General features: G+C 39.6%; 1 protein-coding gene across 7 annotated transcripts in view; it reads left to right on the top strand.

Annotated features, from left to right (window-relative positions):
• Positions 1–21,794, top strand: part of AKAP6 (A-kinase anchoring protein 6) — a 288,472-nt gene that overhangs the window by 47,523 nt on the left and 219,155 nt on the right. The window contains exons 2-3 of one of the 7 annotated variants that reach the window (XM_039351878.1): positions 11,614–11,865; positions 14,446–14,626. The exons of 5 other annotated variants lie outside the window; for them this stretch is intronic. Coding sequence is in view for 1 of the 2 variants with exons in the window: in XM_039351879.1 (XP_039207813.1) it covers positions 14,594–14,626 (33 nt within the window). In the remaining variant the exon portion in view is untranslated. Of the gene's footprint in view, positions 1–11,613; positions 11,866–13,845; positions 14,627–21,794 lie in introns of those variants that run through there. One more of the 7 variants, XM_039351879.1, reaches the window with a different exon arrangement.

The following is a 21,794-nucleotide window of genomic DNA, read 5'->3' as shown; positions in this document are numbered from 1 at the left end:
GATAAAAGGGTATTTTTCCTTTCTGAAGCTGCTTCATAACGAGTTGTATGACAAAGCAGATGCACTGCGGGAAAGCAAGGATGCTGCATTAGACTAACTCACTCTGTGCTCTTTTGGATAATGCTAAAACACTGGTATGTCAGTAGAAATGTCTAAAATATGTTTCTACCAGCAAAACAACATATATCTGAACTGACTATCTACTAAGGTTCTCAGTGATATGCCGAGTTTGAATTAAAGTAGTCAAAGTCGGTATCTATAAAAACCCAGAAAAGCTCTCTGAAATGCGGAAGCCTCTGATAAAAGGTGGTGTCTATAAGTGGTAACAAGAAAATAAATCAGAGCATATGATTGTACATTTGGATTAGTAACTGTTTCCTTTGGGAAAATCTTTGCAAATTAGATTTTTAAAGGTATTATGAAACCATAGATACAATATAGCATTTCCCTCCTTTTGCTCATACATAGCTGTAGTTATTATTTTTGTCAATATTTCTCAGACCCCAATTTCCCTATGCAATTTAGCATTTGTAACCAATATCCTTCTCTCTTCCTCACCCTTTGCTATATAGCCTAAAGCTGAATGTTGTCCTAGTTAATACATGAGGCTGCTGAAAGCCACTGTATGTGCATAAGCGTATGGTAATTTTTTTCTTCTACAGGCTAATCTATAAAATAGTTGGCAAATCTTAGCCAGCAGTTGAGCTTTGGAGATTAAAGCAGGGATAACTAAGGAAAGTATCTGTGGACAGATAATCCTTTTTAAGGATGCATATACTGGAGGCAAGAGATTACAAATGATAGTGTGTTCGGAGAAACAAATTTATTAGCTTCACATATTTGGATTATTCTTCAAAGTAGACCACAACCTGCTGCTTAGTAAGCTAGAAAAAGGTGGGCTAGACAACATACCATCAGATGGCTGACAAATCGTACTCAGTGAGTAGTGCTCAGTGGTACTACATCCACATGGAGAGAAGTAAGCAGTGGGGCACCACAAGGCTCTGTCTTAGGGCCAGTACTCTTCAATATCTTCATAAATGACTTAGAAGAGGAACTCATCAAATTTGCCGAGGGCACCAAACTGGCAGGAATAGCCAACACTCTAAAAGACAAGCTCAGGATCAAAAAAGATCTTGACAAACTTGAACAATGGGCCCTATCCAACAAAATGAATTTTAGTGTGAAGAAAAGCAAAGTTTTACATTTAGGCAGGAAAAATCAAAGATTTAAGTACAGATTAGGCGAGACCTGGCTCAAAAACAGCAACTGTGAGAGGGACCTTGGAGTCCGAGTGGATAATCACTTGACAATGAGCCAGCAGTGTGCAGCAGCAGCCAAAAAGGCTAATACAACCCTGGGTTGTACAAACAGAGGCATAGAATCAAGATCACGTGAAGTATTAGTACCCCTTTATAAAACCCTAGTAAGACCACACCAGGAATACTGCAACCAATTTTGGTCACCATACTACAAAAAAGATGTTGAGATCTCGGAAAAAGTTCAGAGAAGAGCAACTAAAATGATCAAAGGCCTAAAACATATGAAGAATGGCTATAGGACTTGGGTTTGGCTAGTCTAAATGATAAGAAGAAACAGGGTGATATTATAGCAGTATTCCAGTATTTGAGGGGCTGCCACAAAGAAGAGGGCATCAAACTATTCTCCAAAGCACCAGAGGGAAAGACAAGAAACAATGGTTGGAAACTGATCAAAGAGAAAAGCAACCTGGAATTAAGGAGAAACTTGCTAAGAGTGAGGACAGTTAACCAGTGGAACAGCTTGCCTTCAAAAATCGTGGGTGCTCCATCACTGGAGGTTTTTAAGAAGAGACTAGACCAGGGGTGTCAAACTGCTGGCTCGCGGGCCGGTTGCATCATACAGAGGCCACACCCACCCCAGCTCCGACAATGCAAAAAAAAAAAAGTCACTTTTATTTGCAAGTCTTTATATTTTGTGATTTTCTCCAGTTCTTTCTTTTCTATTCTGCTGTCCCTTGACACTGCCACGTTCACTATACAGACTTTTTTTTATCTTTCTCATCAACAATTGTTAACTCTGTGATATTACATAATCCCATAATATTTTAACTTGCTCATTTCAAATACTTTTTTCATCCTGGTTTCCACGAATTTTCATTATTGGCACATAATAGTTTTTACAGATGTTTTACAATGAATCATTCTAATGACTGTGTTATATTATTGTTTATAATCAGTTTGTGTGATCTTATTGCATAAACTAATCTACTGTTTATTTGATCTACTGTTTCTTTGACTTCTTTGCACAATCTGCATTCTGAATCATTTGATGATTTTTCAATTCTAGCTTTGATTTCCATTAGTTCAAATAGCTTGTTGAGCTGACAAAATCAAATCTTCACCTTCTTTTATTATGATTGTTATTATGGTTTCACACGTAGCCAGCCAGATGTTTAGACTGGATTTGTCATTTTTATCCACCTATCAAGTCCTTCCCAAGGACTTGGGATAGGCAGATGTTGATGCTTGATGGTGTTAGAAGTATCATTGCAGGATGTAAGCTGTTCTGAATAAAGCTTTATTATAAAGAGCCGTGGTGGTGCAGTGGTTAGAATGCAGTACTGCAGGCTACTTCTGCTGACTGCTGGCTGCCACTAGTTTATCAGTTCAATTCTCATCAGTTCAAGGTTGACTCAGCCTTCCATCCTTCCAAGGTCGGTAAAATGAGAATCCAGATTGTTGGGAGCAATATGCTGACTCTGTAAACCACTCAGAGAGAATTGTAAAGCACTGTGAAGTGGGATATAAGTCTTAAGTGCTATTGCTATATTAATATAGTACTGAACTCCATTTTGCAGAAAACAAAAAACAGAACACAGCCACTGGCTACAAAGAGCATCCATATTCAACCTGGCAGAGAAATAGTCTTTATATATACTTCAATATTTTATTTTATATGAAGTATAATATAAACTTCAGCAAGGGAAGCAAAGGAAAAGGAAAAGGAAACATTTAAGAATGTAGATGGATTAAAGATGCTTAACCAGTGTCATTGGAAGTTTCTGCTCCTCTGTCCTAGATTAACATTGAGAAGTGATCCTCAGTTTCTTAAGTCAGAAAGTGGGATTGTTAGGTGTTCTGCACATCTGCAGAATATTGAAAAATTAAATTATTATTAATACTAAAAGTATGTTTAATTCAAGAGTTGTATTTGTATGTTAAATTAATGTCATTTGGACCCTGGTATGAAGGAAAATTTCAAATTTGGGGTGTGGGATTTAATCAAAAGAACAAATTCAGAATAAATGACCTGGTTTAGCATTCTGTTTCTTGCAAATAAAGCATATGATCATGCACTTTCTGCAGAAAGTGGATCATCTGCAGAAAATAATGTCTTTTTTATCCACAAGAAGTTATCTATAGCTGTGCATAAGACTGAAGATTCCACTGCAATTGTATCACAGCACCATCTAGTGCCTCTAAAATAAAATCAAACATTTCTGTAAGCATTTCTCTAAATGCAATATTTAAATTTTATTTATGTATAATAGAACAGAACAGAATAGAATAGATCTCTCCACCTCACAAATAATTTTTAAAAAGTATATTACCAGAATGGCAGCTCAGTTTATACACTTAGTTTTCTGACTAAATTAAATGCGGATGGCTTCATCTTTATAAGTCAGTATGTACTATTTCCTTTTTGACAGCAAACATGGATTCATTATAATTGTTTCCCCTGCTTTTTTAAAATTCAAAACCAAATTAATTTTTGTGCTATACTTATCTAAAATCATGTTTTATCAGATGGTACCTAATATGTCTAATTCTGAAGCTTTGCCTTGTGGAAGTGACATGCTCCAATTTAATCTTATTAATTTGATAAGAGGGGCTCCTGAATATGCCCATTTTTTAAATTAAATCGTATCCAATTCTCAGAGACTGCCTGGACAAATCCCTGGAGTTTTCTTGCAAGGTTTTTCAGAAGTGGTTTGCCATAGCCTCCTTCTACGTCTGAAAGAAAGTGACTGGCCCAAGGTCACCCAGCTAGATTTGTACCTAAGGTGGGATTAGAATTCATAGTCAGCCAGCTTCTAGCCTGTTACTTTAATCACTATACCAAACTGGCTCTCTGTCCATGTCTTTATACTGTTATCTGCAGCCAATATGCTCTAAATTTTAGAAGTGGAGCATCACAGAGAAGAGCAACAAAGATGATCAGGGGACTGGAGGCTAAAACATATAAGGAATGGTTATTGGAATTGGGTATGTCTAGTTTAATGAAGAGAATGACGAGGGGTGACATGATAGCAGTGTTCCAATATCTCAGGGGTTGCCACAAAGAAGAGGGAGTCAAACTATTCTCCAAAGCACCTGAAAGCAGGACAAGAAGCAATGGATGTAAACTAACCAAAGAGAGAAGCAACCTAGATCTAAGGAGAAATTTCCCGACAGTTACAACAATTAATCAGTGGAACAACCTGCCTCCAAAAGCTGTGAATACTCCAACATTGGAAGTTTTTAAGAAGACTTAAATGACTGAAATGGTATAGGGTTTCCTGCCTCAGCAGGGGGTTGGATTAGAAGACCTCCAAGGTCCCTTCCAACTCTATCATCATCATCATCATCATCATCATCGTCGTCGTTGTCGTCGTTGTGTCCTGAGCCTGCAAAAGCAAGCTCGGGATGTTGCATTGGTCCTGGGCATTCCAAAAGCTGCCTGGGACCAGACAGAGCAGCGCTGGCCTTGTGTGCATGTGCAAGGCGCAAAAACTCTCAGTTCCAGGCTTCTGGCCATATAAAAAGGCCTGTGTGCCTTTTGTTTTTGCTTGGTTGTTATAGAAGGAGAATAAACTGTTTGTTCAGCATCACCATGTGTCTTCATCATTCGCATGTGAACGAAGTATACAACACTGGTGACGAAGGTGGGATCCTTTGCAAGCTGAAACAAAAAATTTAAGGACTTACCCAGGAAGTCCTGAAGAGGGGAAGATGGCATCTGAATCAGCGTCCCAGCCTGCCAGTACAGCGTCGCTGGAGGTTGAGCTCGGCTAAAGAACCCTTTCCCCAATCAGCAACTTGCAGAGGAAGCGAGTGGTGAAGGTCATAAAGTTTACAATGTCAAAGATTGGCCGCTTGACTGATTTCGATATCTCTCACCCAGAGAGATGGAATTCCTACGTAGCACGGGTGGAGAACTACTTCAGAGTAAATCAGATTAGAGAAGATGGCCTGAAGGCAGCAACTCTTTTGTGTGCCAGTGAACAAGAAGCTTTTGACATTGCAGAAAATCTGGTGGCCCCTGCACCTCTGGAGTCAGTAACATATGCTGACTTGAAGAAAATGTTGAAGGAACATTTCCAGCCAAAGTTATCCATCATTGCTTGGAGGCATGCATTCGAGCAGAGAGACTAAAGGCCGCGTGAATCAGCTGTGGACTTTATTGCGGCCTTAAGGCAAGCAGCCAGACCTTGTGAGTTCAAGGATCTGGAAGAGAGGCTGCGAGATTGTTTTGTCTGTGGCTTAAGGAGTAGAGACTTACAATAAAAGATTTTTGCAAAAGAAGATGTCTCCTTCCAAGATGCGTTGCGAGAGGTGGCAGCTGAGGAAGCAGCAGACGGGGCTATGAAGGCCTTGCGCCTTGCCAGGAATCCTCCAGACACAGCTACCGTCCATCAAGAGGACGCTCGAGAAGGATCAGAAGTGGATCTGAAGAGGAGGGTGACAGACTTCACCAGCCAGCTGAGAGGAGGCAGAAGGGACATCCGTTCAAGGCCCCAGCTTCTCTTCAATGCTTCGGATTCGGAGGACGCCACAAGCGAGCTGACTGCAGGTTTCACTCTGCCATTTGCAGGGTGTGTGGCAGGCAGGGCCACATTGCATCCATCTGTTTGGGTTGCCAAAAGGTTTAATCTCGGAAGAATTGCTTCAGAAAGGTACCAGGGTCCCCAGCCAAAACAGGGTGGGTTTCTGCGCATCGCGCAGGAGTATTCTAAGAACAGGGACACACAAGCCCCTTAAGAAGAAACTTTCCATCAATGTAAGGTTGCAAGGGGTTCCCTTACTGATGGAGTTGGACACAGGGTCTGCTCTTTCCATTATTTCAATTAATATCTTTAAAAGGATTTGCAGCAGTAGTGGCCTTCGAGTTAAACTCAGGCCATTGAATCTAATACTCACTGATTTTCAAAATTCTATGGTGTGTGTTAAGGGGGAGGCCACCCTTAGGGTACAGTATAAGGATTTTGAAGGTTTATTTATTTATTTATTTATGAGACTTATATACCGCTTTAAGTGCAAGCACTCTCTAAGCAGTGTACACCAGTAAGCAATGTGTGTGTATGTATATATATATATATATATATATATATATTTACATTGCCCCCAACAATCTGGGTCCTCATTTTACCTACCCCGGAAGGATGGAAGGCTGAGTCAACCTTGAGCCGGTGAGATTTGAACCGCTGACTGATGTGGTGGTTGTTGGGGTGAACATACGAGTCTTATTGGACTCGATTGGTTTGAGGCTCTGGGAATCCAGGTAACTGGGCTGCCCAGCTTGCAAACATTGGGCCTTGCAGAGGTTTGCAAGGAGTTTGCAGATGTGTTTAGTTCAGAGCTAGGATCCTACAAGGGGCCTCCAATTTCGCTACGGTTAGACCCAACCATCATGCCCATCAGGGTTAAGCCTAGGAGGGTACCTTTTGCCCTCAAAGGTAAGATTGATACTGAGCTGGACAAATTGCTCCAGCAGGGCATTCTAGAACCTGTGGATTCTAGTCCATGGGAAACCCCCATAGTAATGCCTCTAAAGGCTAATGGGGACATACGTATATGTGCAGACTATAAGTGCACACTGAATAAGGCGCTGCAACAGCACGCTTATCCAGTGCCTGTGGTAAGTCACATTGTGGCCTCCCTCAAGGGTGTGTGTGTGTGCATTTTTGCGAAGCTTGACCTGACACAGGCCTATCAACAGCTATCTGTTGATGAGGCAGCTGCAGAGGCCCAGACTATTGTAACTCACAGGGGGGGCCTTCATGGTCAAGAGACTGAAATTTGGGGTAAATGTAGCCCCTGGCATATTCCAAAGTGTCATGGAGAGCACACTTCGAGATATTCCTGGGGTCTGTCCCTACTTCGATGACGTCCTCATTGCTGGGGAGTCATTTAGCAGAAAGATTAAGGGTTGTCTTGCTTCGTTTTCGAAAAGCAGGCCTTAAACTAAAGAAGGATAAATGTAAGATAGGAGTCACTTCTACTGACTTCTTAGGATTCAGGATTGATGCTCAAGGCATTCACCCTGCTGAAACAAAATTGCAAGCTATCCAGCAGGCCCCAAGCCCTAAGTCTAAGAGTGAGCTGCAAGCCTTCTTGGGGCTATTAAATTTTTACCATGCATTTCTCCCACATAAAGCTGCAGTGGCAGAGCCATTACACAGGCTCTTAGACAAGCAGGCTCCTTGGCAATGGACTAAAGTCCATGACAAGAGCTTCAATGAGGTTAAGGCCTTGCTCACTTCTAATGCTGTTTTAGCGCATTTCAATGAGCAACTGCCTATTTGCATCGCATGCGATGCATCTCCTTATGGGGTGGGAGCTGTACTTAGCCATCTGAAGGCTGATGAGACACAGGTCCCTGTGGCCTATTACTCAAGAACTCTGTCTTCTGCAGAGCAAAATTATGCTCAAATTGACAGAGAAGCCTTGGCCATAGTGGCTGGCATTAAGAAATTTCATGATTTCTTATATGGCCGCCATTTCACGGTCTATACTGACAATAAGCCTCTGCTGGGTTTGTTTACCACTAACAAACAGACCCCACATATCATTTCTCCTCGTATGCTGAGATGGTCCATTTTCCTGTCAGCATATGACTACACATTAGTTCACAAACCAGGAAAAGAAATGGGTCATGCAGATGGCCTGAGCAGATTACCCATGAACCAATTAGAGCCAGATCCTGCTCCAGCCATTAATATTCTTTCCATTCAGGAGTTGCCTGAGTCTCCCCTCAATGCTAGGGATGTGGCTGCAGAAACTGCCACTGATCACATGCTTACATGCGTGCTGACATGGGTATTGTCGGGATGGCCTGACAAGTGCCCAGATACTGAGTTCCAAAGCTTCTGGCACAAGAAGCATGAGTTTTCCACTTTCAAGGGATGCCTGTTATGGGGTAGCAAGGTAGTGATCCCAGCCTCATTGAGGTCTAGAATCTTGATCTCTCTGCATGAGGGACATCCTGGTATAGTCAGGATGAAAGTGCTTGCGCGCAGCCATCTTTGGTGTCCTGGGCTCGATAAAGCCATCGAGGCCCAGGTGCATGGGTGCCAGGTGTGCCAACAATCTTGGCCTGAAATGCCCCAGGCCCCAGTACATAGATGGGAGGAAACTCAAACCCCATGGTCTAGGGCAGTGTTTCTCAACCTTGACCATTTTAAGGCATGTGGACTTCAACTCCCAGAATTCCACAGCCAGCAGTGCTGGCTGTGGAATTCTGGGAGTTGAAGTCCACATGCCTTAAAATGGTCAAGGTTGAGAAACACTGGTCTAGGGTGCATATAGATTATGATGGGCCCTTTCAGGGGCAATTTTTCCTGGTTGTTGTTGATAGCCATTCCAAGTGGCTAGAGGTTGTTCCTGTTTCTTCCACTACTAATGCCAGGATCATCCAGGTGTTGAGAGGAATTTTTGCATCACACAATCTTCCAGATGTTCTGGTTTCAGATAATGGCCCTCAATTTACCTCTTCTGAGTTCCAGGTTTTTCTTCAGGCCAACCTGATCCGGCATGCAACATCGGCTCCTTTCCATCCATCCTCCAACGGACTGGCAGAGAGAATGGTGCATACCACCAAAGATGCTTTCAAGAAACTGACTTACGGTAACTGGCATCAAAGGTTAGCAGATTTCCTTCTTGCACACCGCACCACACCATGTACAGCCACAGGGAAGAGCCCTGCTGAACTCCGCTGGGGTTGCCGCCTCATCACTAAACTGGACAGGCTGCACCCTGACTGGGCACCTAGGAGACTCCAGGTGGGCGATCCGGTTTGGGCAAGAAACTATGGGCCTGGACATCTCTGGGTCACAGCTGTGGTCTGCAAGGTCTCTGGGCCGTTGTCATACGAAGTTGCCTTGGGTGATGACCGCGTTCTTTGTAGACACATAAACCAACTGCATTGGAGATTGGACTCTCACCCTTCTGCTCCTGGCTCTGCTCTGGGGGGGGGGAGGAGGACCATAATATGCATTCTGGGCCACAGTTTCCCAGGCCTAACAGGCCCTCTCTAGCTGTTACTGAGGCTGTTTGGGATTCATCCCAAGGTTCCACAAGTGCTCCAAACAGGAATTCACTGGATAGGGAGTCATCCCACACATCCATAATTACTCCAGGCAGGGAGTCACACCGGGGGTATCCTCAGTATTCACATATGTCAGATAGTGCTCCAGGGGGTATCCACACAAATCACAAGCAGAAAGAGAAAAGGAATTCCATCAGGAGTGCTTGCCTAATTCAGCAATTGCTCCCAAAAGGAAGTCACCAGCAAAGGGGGTCACCATGGAGGCGACTCCTGGCAGTGCTTGGGGGCCACAGAGTACTGGGGCATTTCCGCTACCCAGCCCTCTCCATCTGCTGGCCTTGGGCTCAAGGAACAGTGTTCCCAAGAGGGGTCCATTGGGGACTTCCACCCCTCCAAGGTATGCTGGCTTGGACTTAGAGCGTCCAGCCAGCCAGTAGCTGGGCGAGTTAACCGGGTATTTGGGGCAGCAAAGTCCTGGCCTGCCTAGCCTGGTAGGTGAGCAGGTAGGCCAGGCACCCTCACCAGGGTCACCTGGGGATTTAGGGCAGCAACATCCTGGCCTACCTAGCCTGGTAGGTGAGCAGGTGGGCCAGGCAATCTCTCCGGGCCTTAGAAGGTCGCAGCAGGCCAAGTGCCCACTCAAACATCTGAGAGACTTTGTGAGGTTGCTGTCAAATCATGAGGGACCTGCTCATAAGGCCCCTGAATAAGGGGAGTAACTCGTGGGTAGATTATTTTGTATTATTTTTGATTTTGGATACATTTATTTCTATTAATAAATACTGAAGGGGGTTTGCCTGAGGGCAGACCCGAGTATTCCACACTCTTTGCATTTGAATAATGCAACGGTATGCCACTCTTCCCAATGCACGACGTACATGTGTGTATGCGAAGTATGTTCCATCTAGGGGGGAGGGGTGTTGTGTCCTGAGCCTGCAAAAGCAGGCTCGGGACATTGTATTGGTCCCGGGCATTCCAAAAGCTGCCTGGGACCAGACAGAGCGGTGCCAGCCTTGTGCGCATGCGCAAGGCGGGAAAACACTCTGTTCCTATTGGTTGACAATGTGCGTGCCTTTTGTTTTTGCTTGGTTATTGTAGAAGGAGAATAAACTGTTTGTTCAGCATCGCCATGTGTCTTCATCACTCACATGCGAAGTATACAACAATCATCTTATCACTTCTTGACAAAATAGGTGTTTAGATAAACTATTGATAGAAGTGGTATCCTTTTCATGCATTGCTGCAGATATACCTACTGTAGCAAAGTTATACCAAATGTCTTATGGTAACCTCAGTACTAAAGCAACTACTTGCATCATTAAAGGAATATTCTGAGAACTTCTAGAGAGAAGCTATCTTGATCCTCTTTTCCCCAAACAAATCTTCTAAACTTTACCATCTCTTGGTATTTTGGAATGCAGCCTCTTTCTCCTGGGAATCCAAACTACATTTCACAACAGAAATATTTTATCACATGTACCAGCAAGTACACATTAAAGACTTACTAGAAGAGACTTAGACTTATATACTGGTTCATAGTGCTTTACAGCCCTCTCTGAGTGGTTTACAGAGTCAGCATATTGCCCCCCAAAATCTGGGTCCTCATTTTACTAACTTAGGAAGGATGGAAGGCTGAGTCAACCTTGAACCAGTGAGAACTGAACTGCCGAACTGCTGGGAGTCGACAGTCAGTAGAAGTAGTGATGACCAGGACTTAGGAGACAGTATCAATTGTGAATACATACAGATGGCCCCCTCTCTCTGGTTACTTGCAGAGTCCTGGATGCAGGGTCATGAAAGGACAGCAAGGAAAATACCCAATGTCCTAACCAACCCAAGACCATACAATATCTTTAGGGAAACACCCAAAAGGGAACATGTTTAGCTACTTCTGCTTTCTCCTTTATTATCTACAGTGTGCCAGACTTACTGGGTGAAATCTTTATCTTATGTGTGTCAGCTTTGCTGGATGTGTTGCTTATATAATCAGAAAGCATAAATACAAGGATTTCTTGTCATTCAGGGCCCCTTTCATTTAGAGGAGTCCGTCTCTATTCAGCTGAATAAAAACGTAAAGCTTGAAGGCAACTTCTGGTTTCCTGTATTTTTTTATCAAGCAAAACCTCAGAGCCTGCATATCAGTAGCCTGCAGTACTGCATTCTAACCACTGTGCCACCATGGCTTCTAGTATACAGTATACATACAGTATACATATAATTGTTATTTAATTAATTCAGTATCTACTGTAATATTGTTCTGCATAATGTTTCACTGTGCCAAAACCAAAAATGCAAGTAATCCATTTTCTTTCATTTTCCATGAAGTAATCTGCTTGCTGCCAGCCACTTCTTGAAGAAGGTTAATACAACTTTCCAATTTCTGTGTGAAGATAAAGGGTACTCGTGCAAAACTGGAGCTTTGGCCTTGATCTGCCTGGATGTGGTATCTGGATAGAACAGGATGAAGTTCTCATAACTGGCTTTCCATTGGCTATTAAACCTTCCCCAAGTTGTAACCATTCTCAGATTTGATTGTGACCCCTAGGTAGTTGCAATCTGAAGGTTGAGAATTCTGATGTAAGTTTTTGTGGATCACTTTATTAGAATAGATGGGATATTATAAGTCCATGACTGGGAACAGTGAGAAACGTAAATGAAAGCAGAAAGAAATGAAGTACAGATGTTAAATGCACATGCTGATATTTATGTTCTGATAGTGGTCACTGAAAAGCAGTTGTCAGGTGTAATGCATAGATTTTGTGTTGATGAAATATTTTTTTATTTTACTTTAATTAATCATTTTCAAGTTATAAAATCTATGAAATTTAAATTGATCAAAAAGGACCAAGCTGGTAACTAGGAATATAAAATACACTTGGGGGAAAAATCAGTAAAAGATTTTTCACTTGCAAATAAAAACATATATCACCAATGATGTTATTTATAATCAATTTTCATTACTATAATTTTATAAACCTGAAGCTGCTTATAAATATATAGCTAAAACATTTGCTGAACAACAATATAGAAAGTTTCACCTATATAGAAACACTTCTTCCAGTACATGAGGCTACAGCAGGGTATAGCAAGCCTGTTCTGTATTGCCATACACAAACCATGTATTCATGATGTTTCACATGTTGCTGATCTGAAATTTTGGAATATCTTTATAATTAAAGAAAGTGCTGTGGGGCTTCTACTGCTGATCTAGTTAGTCCCATATGGTCTTCTTGATGAGATCATTAATACACGTAGTATGATAAGAAACTGGCTTCAGTTTAATTTCTTGGAAAAAGGTTGAACTCTCAATAAATTTTAATTCCATGATTATACCAGAAAAAAATCTAAATAATAGGCCTGTGCAGGGATGAACATGATTCTTCTACATCAGAGGAGGAGTTAATTATCCTTGATAAGGCACACACTTGCATTAAACAAACTAAGCTTCTTCATTTTGTACAAAGGAAATTGTAAGACATGCTGAACGGTATACAGCAGCTTCCTAGCAGACAAAATATCTAGTTATCAAATGGTAGTATTCATGTGGCTGGTACTTATTCTTAGTTGCTAGGGTACTCTCCTCACACAGCAGTTTAACTCTTCACTTGCAGGCCTGGTGTGATCCTGCCCTTCCTGTCCCAGTAGTTTCCATTTCACTGCAATCCTACTTGTCTGGAAGGCACAGCTGAATAACAAGATAAAGGTCCACAAATATGGAATGTAACAGCTGTTTTTATATAGCTCATTCAAAGTGATGTAACCCCATTGCTTAGATATGAAAGGAATGCAACCATCATCCTTACAAAGATGGATGGTGAGAGTGAGGAGCTGAGCCAGTCTCCCCACTATTTGTGCAGGAAATTGCACACTTTAAAGAATCACTTGATTAAATCCTTAAGGGTAAGAACTAATCTGTCTGGCTGTTTAATCTCTCAGAAGTGGGGGGGGGGGGAAAGAAAATTCAATTTGATACTTTATTGCAGCAGCCTTACTGAATCTACCTTGCGCTTTGCTGAAAGATATGAAGAAAATGGTTTAGTTCAAAACGTTGCTTCTACTTAATCAATTATATTATACAACTAAAATGTCAGCTGAGATGGAGAGTGATAACTGATCTTAGCTCAAAATGCACAATATTGGTCTTGAAAGTCATAGATGAAACTTCTTCAGTGGTTTGTTTTCATGAACCTTTCTTTTCAAAAAATAAACAAAACTATAAGAATTTTGATTGAGTCAGTTCAAAATACTAGATTTAATAGTTTTCATTTACCCCCTCCACATCCAAACTGTTAGTTCACCTCCTTCCTTCAAGGAAATAAGGATATATCACAATTAATTTTGCTTTGTTGATATAAAATATCCACAGGGTAGTTTGGTATTTCTTCTGGAATGAAGCAGCAAGATCATCTGAGCTGAAAAACGTATCAACATTTTATTCTCAGTTAGTTTTCCACTATTACATAGTACTGAAAAAGCTAGCAGCCCCCAGTATAAATTTAGTATTTTTCTGGTATTGTGAGTCACGGCAAAAGGGAAGCAAATGTTTCCAACCTCCTGGTCTTGGTGCTCTGAAAAAAAAAAAAAAAATGATCTCAGAGCTTTCAAAACTTCTCCAGCTTTACTAAAGTAAAACTTCTCCAGCTTTGCTTTAAAATCCACATCATGTTTGTTCACAAATCCCAAAGATTTCATAAGGCACTTTCTTTTCAGTGTTTCGATTTATCATATAAATCCTGTAAATGTTTACTTAGAACTATATTCTGCACAGTTCAGCGGAGCTTATTACTAAGCCAGACTGCATAAATTTGCAGATATGTCAAGACACAAATGCTTTCTCCAGAAATAAATCCAAATTTGAACCTTTATTATGGGCTTTGTACAGTAACCAAGTGACCGATTTATATTAGATTCCTTTTTGCCATCTTGGTGCACTGCTAACATTCTCCTGGAATGCGTGTCAGTGACTAAAATAACCCAACTAATTTCAAGTGGCAAGTGGCTGGTGAGTCAGACATCTTTATGACAGCGAAAACATTCGAGTGTTATAGTAGCTCAGAAACTTCTGTGCAAAGAAACAGCTAGGTTTAATCTCAGGAATAATGTTGTGCTCACCCACTTTTTAAAAGATTATATTTTAAATTTGTTTTCTGTACAAAGCAAAAGCAATTGCCTGAGAAATGAAAATGGATCCAATTGTGATTTGTCTGGATTTTACATTGGCATTTTCCTGAATCGCTGACTCAAATTAACTGCTTTGGCCAAGAAGAAGAAGAAGAAGGGGGGTTGTTAATCTTCTGCTAAATAGATGAATGAAAATTCTCCTTTCAAAACAATTAAGGTAGGATACCTTGTAGTGGGAAATAATTAACAAAGCATAGATTCTCGAAATAGATCTGAGAACCTTAGTTTTTAAAGTGTAACCTTTGCAGATACTGTTTTATACTGTAGCTTTTTAAAGGAAATCACATTTCATGTCTATGAACTTCCTTTTAGCGCTTCATTCCTTTGCGTGTTATAATTTCTGTCAACAATACTTGACGTTGAAATAATTACTGTATTACAAGGTGTTTAAGGAATTAGTACATTAGACTAGGCAAGCTCCAAACCCCCCCCCCTTTCTTTCTGTTTTAACAGCCAATATATCAAGTTTCTGTGGTAACTGGTTGACATTATCATGATCTTACTAATTTGTTTGATTAAGTATATTTGGAGGGTTGCCATAGCACCCTTTTTATTCTGGGTAGGTTTTCAAGTTTCTATGGATTCTAAGCTTTTGATAAAGATTCATTCTTCCATGATTAATATCAGTGAAAAATAATGCTTATGTTTTAGCAAGATTTAGAACAGTATTGCTTGGCTATTTATAATTCAAAATAGGATTAAAAATAGTTATATACAACTACATTGTCTTGACTGTAAAGTTTGGCCTAAAATATAGTGCATCATTTTTATTTTATCCTAACAAATTCATAATAAAAAGCATTGTTGGTATAATTTATTGCAATTATGTTATTAGTATGTCTACTGTATTATCCAAAGTTTACAGAAGTCAAGTTAAATGAATTAAATAATTAGTAGGTAACAATGATTTAGTTACAGTAATAATCCATCAGTTTCAATTTCTATACTAAGATGTATTATTGTAACATTTGTACATTTGTGTCTTGTAATAATAGATATTAAACATAGTATAGCTCTTTTTAGTTCATATATATATATTAAAGGAGAAACTATACTTTGATAACAATAATAATAAAAATAACATCTATCTTCTTGGGAAGGACTTGATAAGTGACTAAAAATGCAAATCTGGTATAAACATCTGGCTGACTATGCAACCATCTACAATTTTGTAGTGAAAAGGATGAAATAATTGATCATTTGATCAGTGATGCAACAAAATTTCACAAACTGGTATAAGCATCATCGTGATCAAGTTGTCAAAATTTTGCCAGGGGTTTGGATTTGAATATAGCAAGAATCAATGGGACTATCAAGTTGAGAAGGTTTTGGAAAAATGAGTGGGCTAAAATCTTATGGGATTTCAAAATTCATAATGTGCCTGATATAACAGATATTGAAAAGAAGAAAGTTTGGTTCATTGAAGTTGCTACTGGAAATATGACTGTTAAAAATTACAGAACTTGCAGACTGAAGTTGAATGTACATGGAAAAAGAAATCTTCTGTTATATCAATCATGACTGGAGACCTTGGAACAATACCTTAGAACTCCCTTGATATTTGGAAATTTGAATTTATTGGACCTGAACACCCTAGGTTTTTTTTTAAATATCCTGGGACTCACCATACGAACTGCCTATATCCTCAGATGCTATCTTAATAATCCTTGTCCTTGAATTATTAAGTTTTCACCAATCTTTGCAAATCTAATTGTAGATTAGTCATATAATTTATTAAATTTACATATTACCCAATTCCCAATCATTCTGGGCACTTCAGTGATAAACATAAGAAGATGCCATAGTCATTGTCCTATTCTCCAAATAGGACAATGAAAAACCCCTGCCTGAAATTCTTAGACATTTAGATTTTCCATGAGTTATTATTTATGCTTTAAATAACCATGGGCCTAATGATATTCTTACAAATAATTTAATTTTTATCTTGAGATCTGATAAAGGATGAAAATTCTGTCTGTGGTGTGGCTTACATAGGACTGAATATATTTGATCAGCTTTAAATGGAGGTGATTCAAAATTATGATGAAAATGGAACTCTAAGAATATATGAGACAGTATAGGAAGGAGGAATATTGTCTGATGACATTTGAAAATATTGTTCCTGGAGAACTACATTTTCAGATTAATATTTTCAGATTAAGAAAGACTGATCTTTATAAAATGAAGATCATATCAAATATGCTTGTTTTTCCGAAGTTGTGAATGCTTCAACACGAGATGTTTTAAAGAAGAGATTGGATAACCATTTGTCTGAAATGGTATAGGGTTATCTGCCTGAGTAGGGGGTTGGACTAGAAGACCTCCAAGGTCTATTCTATTCTATTCTATTCTATTCTATTCTATTCTATTCTATTCTATTCTATTCTATTCTATTCTATTCTTTTCTATGACATGACATGACATGACATGACATGACATGATATGACATGACATTCTTCCTTGACTTATGATCACAATTGAGACTAAAATTTCAACTGCTGAGCAGGTTAGTTGTTAAGTGAGTTGAGACCCATTTTATGATATTTTTACCATAGTTGTTAAGCAAATCACTGCAGTTAGTGAATCATGTGTTTGTTAAGCAGCTCTGGCTTCCCCCATTGACTTTGCTTGTCACAAACTAACTGGGAAGGTTACAAATGGTAATCATATGAACCCAGGACAGTGCAACTGTCATAAATACATGACAGTTGTGAAGCACCCGAATTTGAATCATGTGACCATGGGGATGCTGCAACAGTTGTAAGTATGACAACCAGTCACAAATCATTTTTTCAGTGCCATTGTAACTTCAAATAATCACTAAACAAATGGTCGTAAGTAGAGGACTACTTGTACAGTGAGTACAGAAAGGGAAATAAATTTATTTTTTTTTTTAGTTTCAGAACTTGACAAGAAAAATAATGTGGATTTGGTTTGGGGAAAAAATTCAAAGAAAAGGCATTACCAGATATGTGACATTTGAAATTGCAGTGACTGTGGAATTTAGAAATAATCAGATTTTACATGTAGCATATATTCCCCCTCTTTCACTCTAGACCTTAGAAACCTGCAGGATTAATATTCACTGAGTTATAAATAGCTCAGCTTGATTAAAAGTCTTCTTTCCCCAACAGAGTTAAATTCAGATTGTTTTCTCTCTCTCTCTCTCTCTCCCTCTCTCTCTCTCTCTCTCTCTCTCTCTCTCTCTCTCTCTCTCTCTCTCTCTCTCTCACACACACACACACACACACACACACACAAGCATGCACACACACACACATCTTAATGACATATGCCATTTAGTTATTGGGTTTTTATTTTCTGTTTGTTACTTGAACCCTCATTATTTCAAGGCCATAGTTGTCTCACCCGGAAATATCTTTCATTCCATCAACTTGGCACATTTCCTCCAGGGGCAGCTGACATGCAGTGAATTCCTATCTAGTTTCTGTTGAATTTAGTAGTAAAGAAATCTTAGAAGAGCCTGCTTGCCAGAACTGCATTTACAGTGGCTGTCCTTTCAAAACAATAATATATCAACTAAGATATATCAACTGAAATTCTAAAATTTATAATTTTTGTTCAGTCTCTCTTACAGTATGATCATGCTCAGTGTGTGATAAATATTTTATTTAATCTCTTTCTCAACTACATGCAAGCAGGCATTTTTGTAACAGCTTATTTACATCAGCTTTCCTCAATTTCCAGAACTGCTGAATATAATTATTTAATTAATTGATTTATTAAACAAATGTATATGGCTGCCCACCTCATGGTGACTCCAGGAAGGATACAGTAATAAAAAGCTACAATTTAACCCCACCCACAAACCCTTACCCCCTAATTATGTTCCCTAATCTCCAAGCATATTTTTGTGGAAACAACTTCATCAAAAAGTATCTGACCACTCAACCCAATCAACACAAGCTGTAAAAAGGATTAACATTGCCATACATCAATAATATCTCGGAGACCACCACATGGCCACAGCATAGCACACTGTTGGAAGAAAAGTCTTCATCCTGGTTAATCCAAGCCGGGAATAAACATGGCAACTGCTTTGGGAAGAAGGTTGTAGTTTATTGGAGAGGAGAGCCAGACAGGAAGATGGCTCTGGCAGAGAAGAGAGGGAACACATGTAGAGAGTGGGGTTTTTATATCCTCTGAAGCCTTTTGTTTTGAGTTGTTTCCTGTTCCTGTGGCATGAACTTTGAACTGAACTGAACTGAACTTTTCTGGGCCTTAGTATCTGTGATTTAATCCTATTATGTTTCCCTGGGCCTGGGCTAATGACTCTTAGAGTTTGGGTGAGGTATGCAGATTTTAGGTCTTTGTCTTCTTAATCTTCTAGCTCCAACTTTCCTGAATGGTCTGCATCTGCATTTCTATAGAGCTGGTTTCTGCTTGGGGGGACGCAGACTAGGGGCTATTAAGAAAACTGGGCATGGTTTCCTGCCTCTTCAACATCCTGAGGAAATATATTTTTTCTGCCCTTTTAATATTTCCTTCTCTGGAGGGGTGACTTCCCACAATACAAACCAATTAAAGCCCTCCAAAACATGATACGTAAACCAAAAGACCCAGTAGTCCAAGAGGAAAAATCAGGACTCATCTACAACATACAATGTAAAGACTGCAATAGCTATTGCATAGGACAAGCAGGCAGAAGAATAACGGAACACATCCATGAAAACCAAGTACAGGACCAGTCAGTACACATGAAAACTCTTTAATTTCAAGGAACTTCCGGTTCCAGATCACGGCGCTTGCAGCTATGCAAGGAGACTGCTCTCTTTGCCAGCTGATTCTCTGCTGCCACTGGACCCTTAATCGGGTCGAAAAGCCGCCTTGGAGGGACGGCTACTGCTGATGAGGTCCTCGTCATCCGTGGGAGAGCAGCAGTTTCTTCCATGGCCTGAGATTGCTCCTTTGGGCCAACGGTGGAAAGAATGGCCAGTAAAATGGCTGTTTACCTTGCTGCTGTAACCAGAAGTCAGAAGAACATCTAAGCACAGGAACCACCTTGGTTGAGCCAGGTGAGACTTTTTTCTTTCCCTCTTTTGGTTCTCCTTTTTCTTTTGTGCCTGTAAAAAGCACTTTTGAAATTACTTCCTTACTCTAAGAAAGCGGCGTTTGTGAGTGTGGGAAAAAGAAGCTTAAATGGATTAAATTAATTTAAAGTGACTTTTTTTCTTATATTTTTTTAAATTCACTCTGGGGTCTTGGAAAATTTTTTTAATATTGAATCTACTATTGGACTTAGTCTACATTTGAAGAATTCTCCTTCTTTCTGTGTTTTCTGATCTTGTTTATAATATTTCTGGTCTATGGGAGAAGATTTTATATCTTACTAAGGACACCTTGTGGAAAAAGTTAAAATTGTAACTCTCTCTTTTTTGAGGGTGAGACTGACTTTGACCTTCAGATTACCATAAAAGGAAAAATACAAAGAAATTTAACAGCTGTACTGGTGGGAGTGGACACTGATTAAATGTTCCTTGAACACAGCCTCTACTAAATGATATAGACTGTTTCCAATTATTTTTGAAATGGAGCAATTCTTTGTTCAACTTGACTATAAACTTATACTGGAAAAACTTTATGAAGCTACTGACAAAATACATTTGCAAATAAAAGAATTTACTATGGAAATAAAAAACAGAAATCCTGCTTTGAATTTACAAATTGACCCCCAGACTTTATCTGAGCACTCTATAGACCAAAAAACAACAGAAGCGGGATTAACTAAAGGTAAAGAAGATTCCACTCTACTTTATAGGCATGCTGTAAAGGACTGTAACTAAACCACTTACAACCCTAAAACCAACAGAAATGGATAGACAAGCTCAACGAACTGAGAACTATGGTAGCTTGGATAAACAACTATTATCTACAAAGTTGGACATAACTGAGCCTGCTATTCAACAGTTTCAAACGTGGAGACTTGACCCTTTAAAACAACAAGGGATTACTTACAAAGGAGCTACGTCTCTAAAACAGAAAAGGGGCCGTCTCTGTTTGATCCAAATGATACTACAAGGCATAAAAAGTTATTTGTTCATTGATATAGAGGCGTTGTTATGGAAACCTGTCTGGCATAAACAGAAAGCTAGAATAAAATTTAAGAGTGTGACTTAAGGCTTTATGTAATGGGTTTAAAAGGCTTATTAGATATGGACTGATTTATGGCTTAAGACAATTAAATAAGTTAGATTGAATAAAAATTAATTAAAGGTTTGAATTTAATAAGAAGATGTTTGTCTATGTATTTAGATTAGAAATATGGAATATAGCAATTGAAATAGTGAAGCTTAACACAGGATCTGAATTTGTGGATCTATTTAGATGAAATGTTATTGATAATTGTTTTGATTGACTTAGTTGTATTGAAATATATTAACTTGAATGTAATATGTTACTAGACTAGAGGGAAAAGAGAGTGGTTTTTTAAAGATTTAATCTGAACTTTATGAATATGACTTTGTTTTGTGGACAATATTATTGCCCTGCCATCACGCTGATTCTTAAGCACTTGTTTGTAAAATGAAAAAAACCAATAAAACTTGTTTTTTTTTTAAAAAAAACTCTTTAATTTCACAACATATGGGCAGATTTAACCATAGCTGAATCTGCGACATCCTAGATCAAACCACTCCAAAAATGCTAGAGAATTTCTGGAAGCCTGGCACTCTGACAAATGCGCCATCAATAGACATTTAGACATAAACAACATCTACATACTGTGCAAAAGAGCAATTGACAAACCAAAAAGGGAACAAAAAGCCTAAAATTGTAACAATTGCAACCAATTCTACATGGGACAAACATCACGTCAATTAAAAACCAGGATCCAAGAATACTGGCTGGCAGTCAAATACCACAATCCCAAATCCTTAATCTCTATCCACACTGACACCAAACAGCACCAGTTTGATTGGAGCAACACAAAAATCTTCAGCTACACTACCACCCACCACCCTCATGAGTTCATCAAAGCCTGGCACTCCACAAGCAATTCCATCAACAAACATGACCTACAACTAGTTTACGAACTCCTCAGAATCCAAATCAAATCCAAATCCACACAGCTAACAAGAGATGGCACCGACTCTCAACCAACCCATGCAAGCCGTTCCCAACCAGCAATTCACCTCCCAATGACCCTCCCCCCTGATGTAACCTCCCCATCACAAGACCCATCACAAGACCCTCACTTGACACACCAACATCTGACCCATCACAAGACCTACTGACCACATGAAGCCCTTATAAACAGAAGAACACTAACATCCCCTAAACTCTGCTGAAGATGTTACTTAGCCTGG

The sequence above is a fragment of the Crotalus tigris genome, unplaced genomic scaffold, assembly GCF_016545835.1.
Source record: "Crotalus tigris isolate CLP2741 ecotype Arizona unplaced genomic scaffold, ASM1654583v1 scf7180000018371.15429387391:27106975, whole genome shotgun sequence".
In the NCBI taxonomy this organism is placed as follows: Eukaryota; Metazoa; Chordata; class Lepidosauria; order Squamata; family Viperidae; genus Crotalus; species Crotalus tigris.
This window is presented reverse-complemented; position numbering and strand designations above follow the sequence as displayed.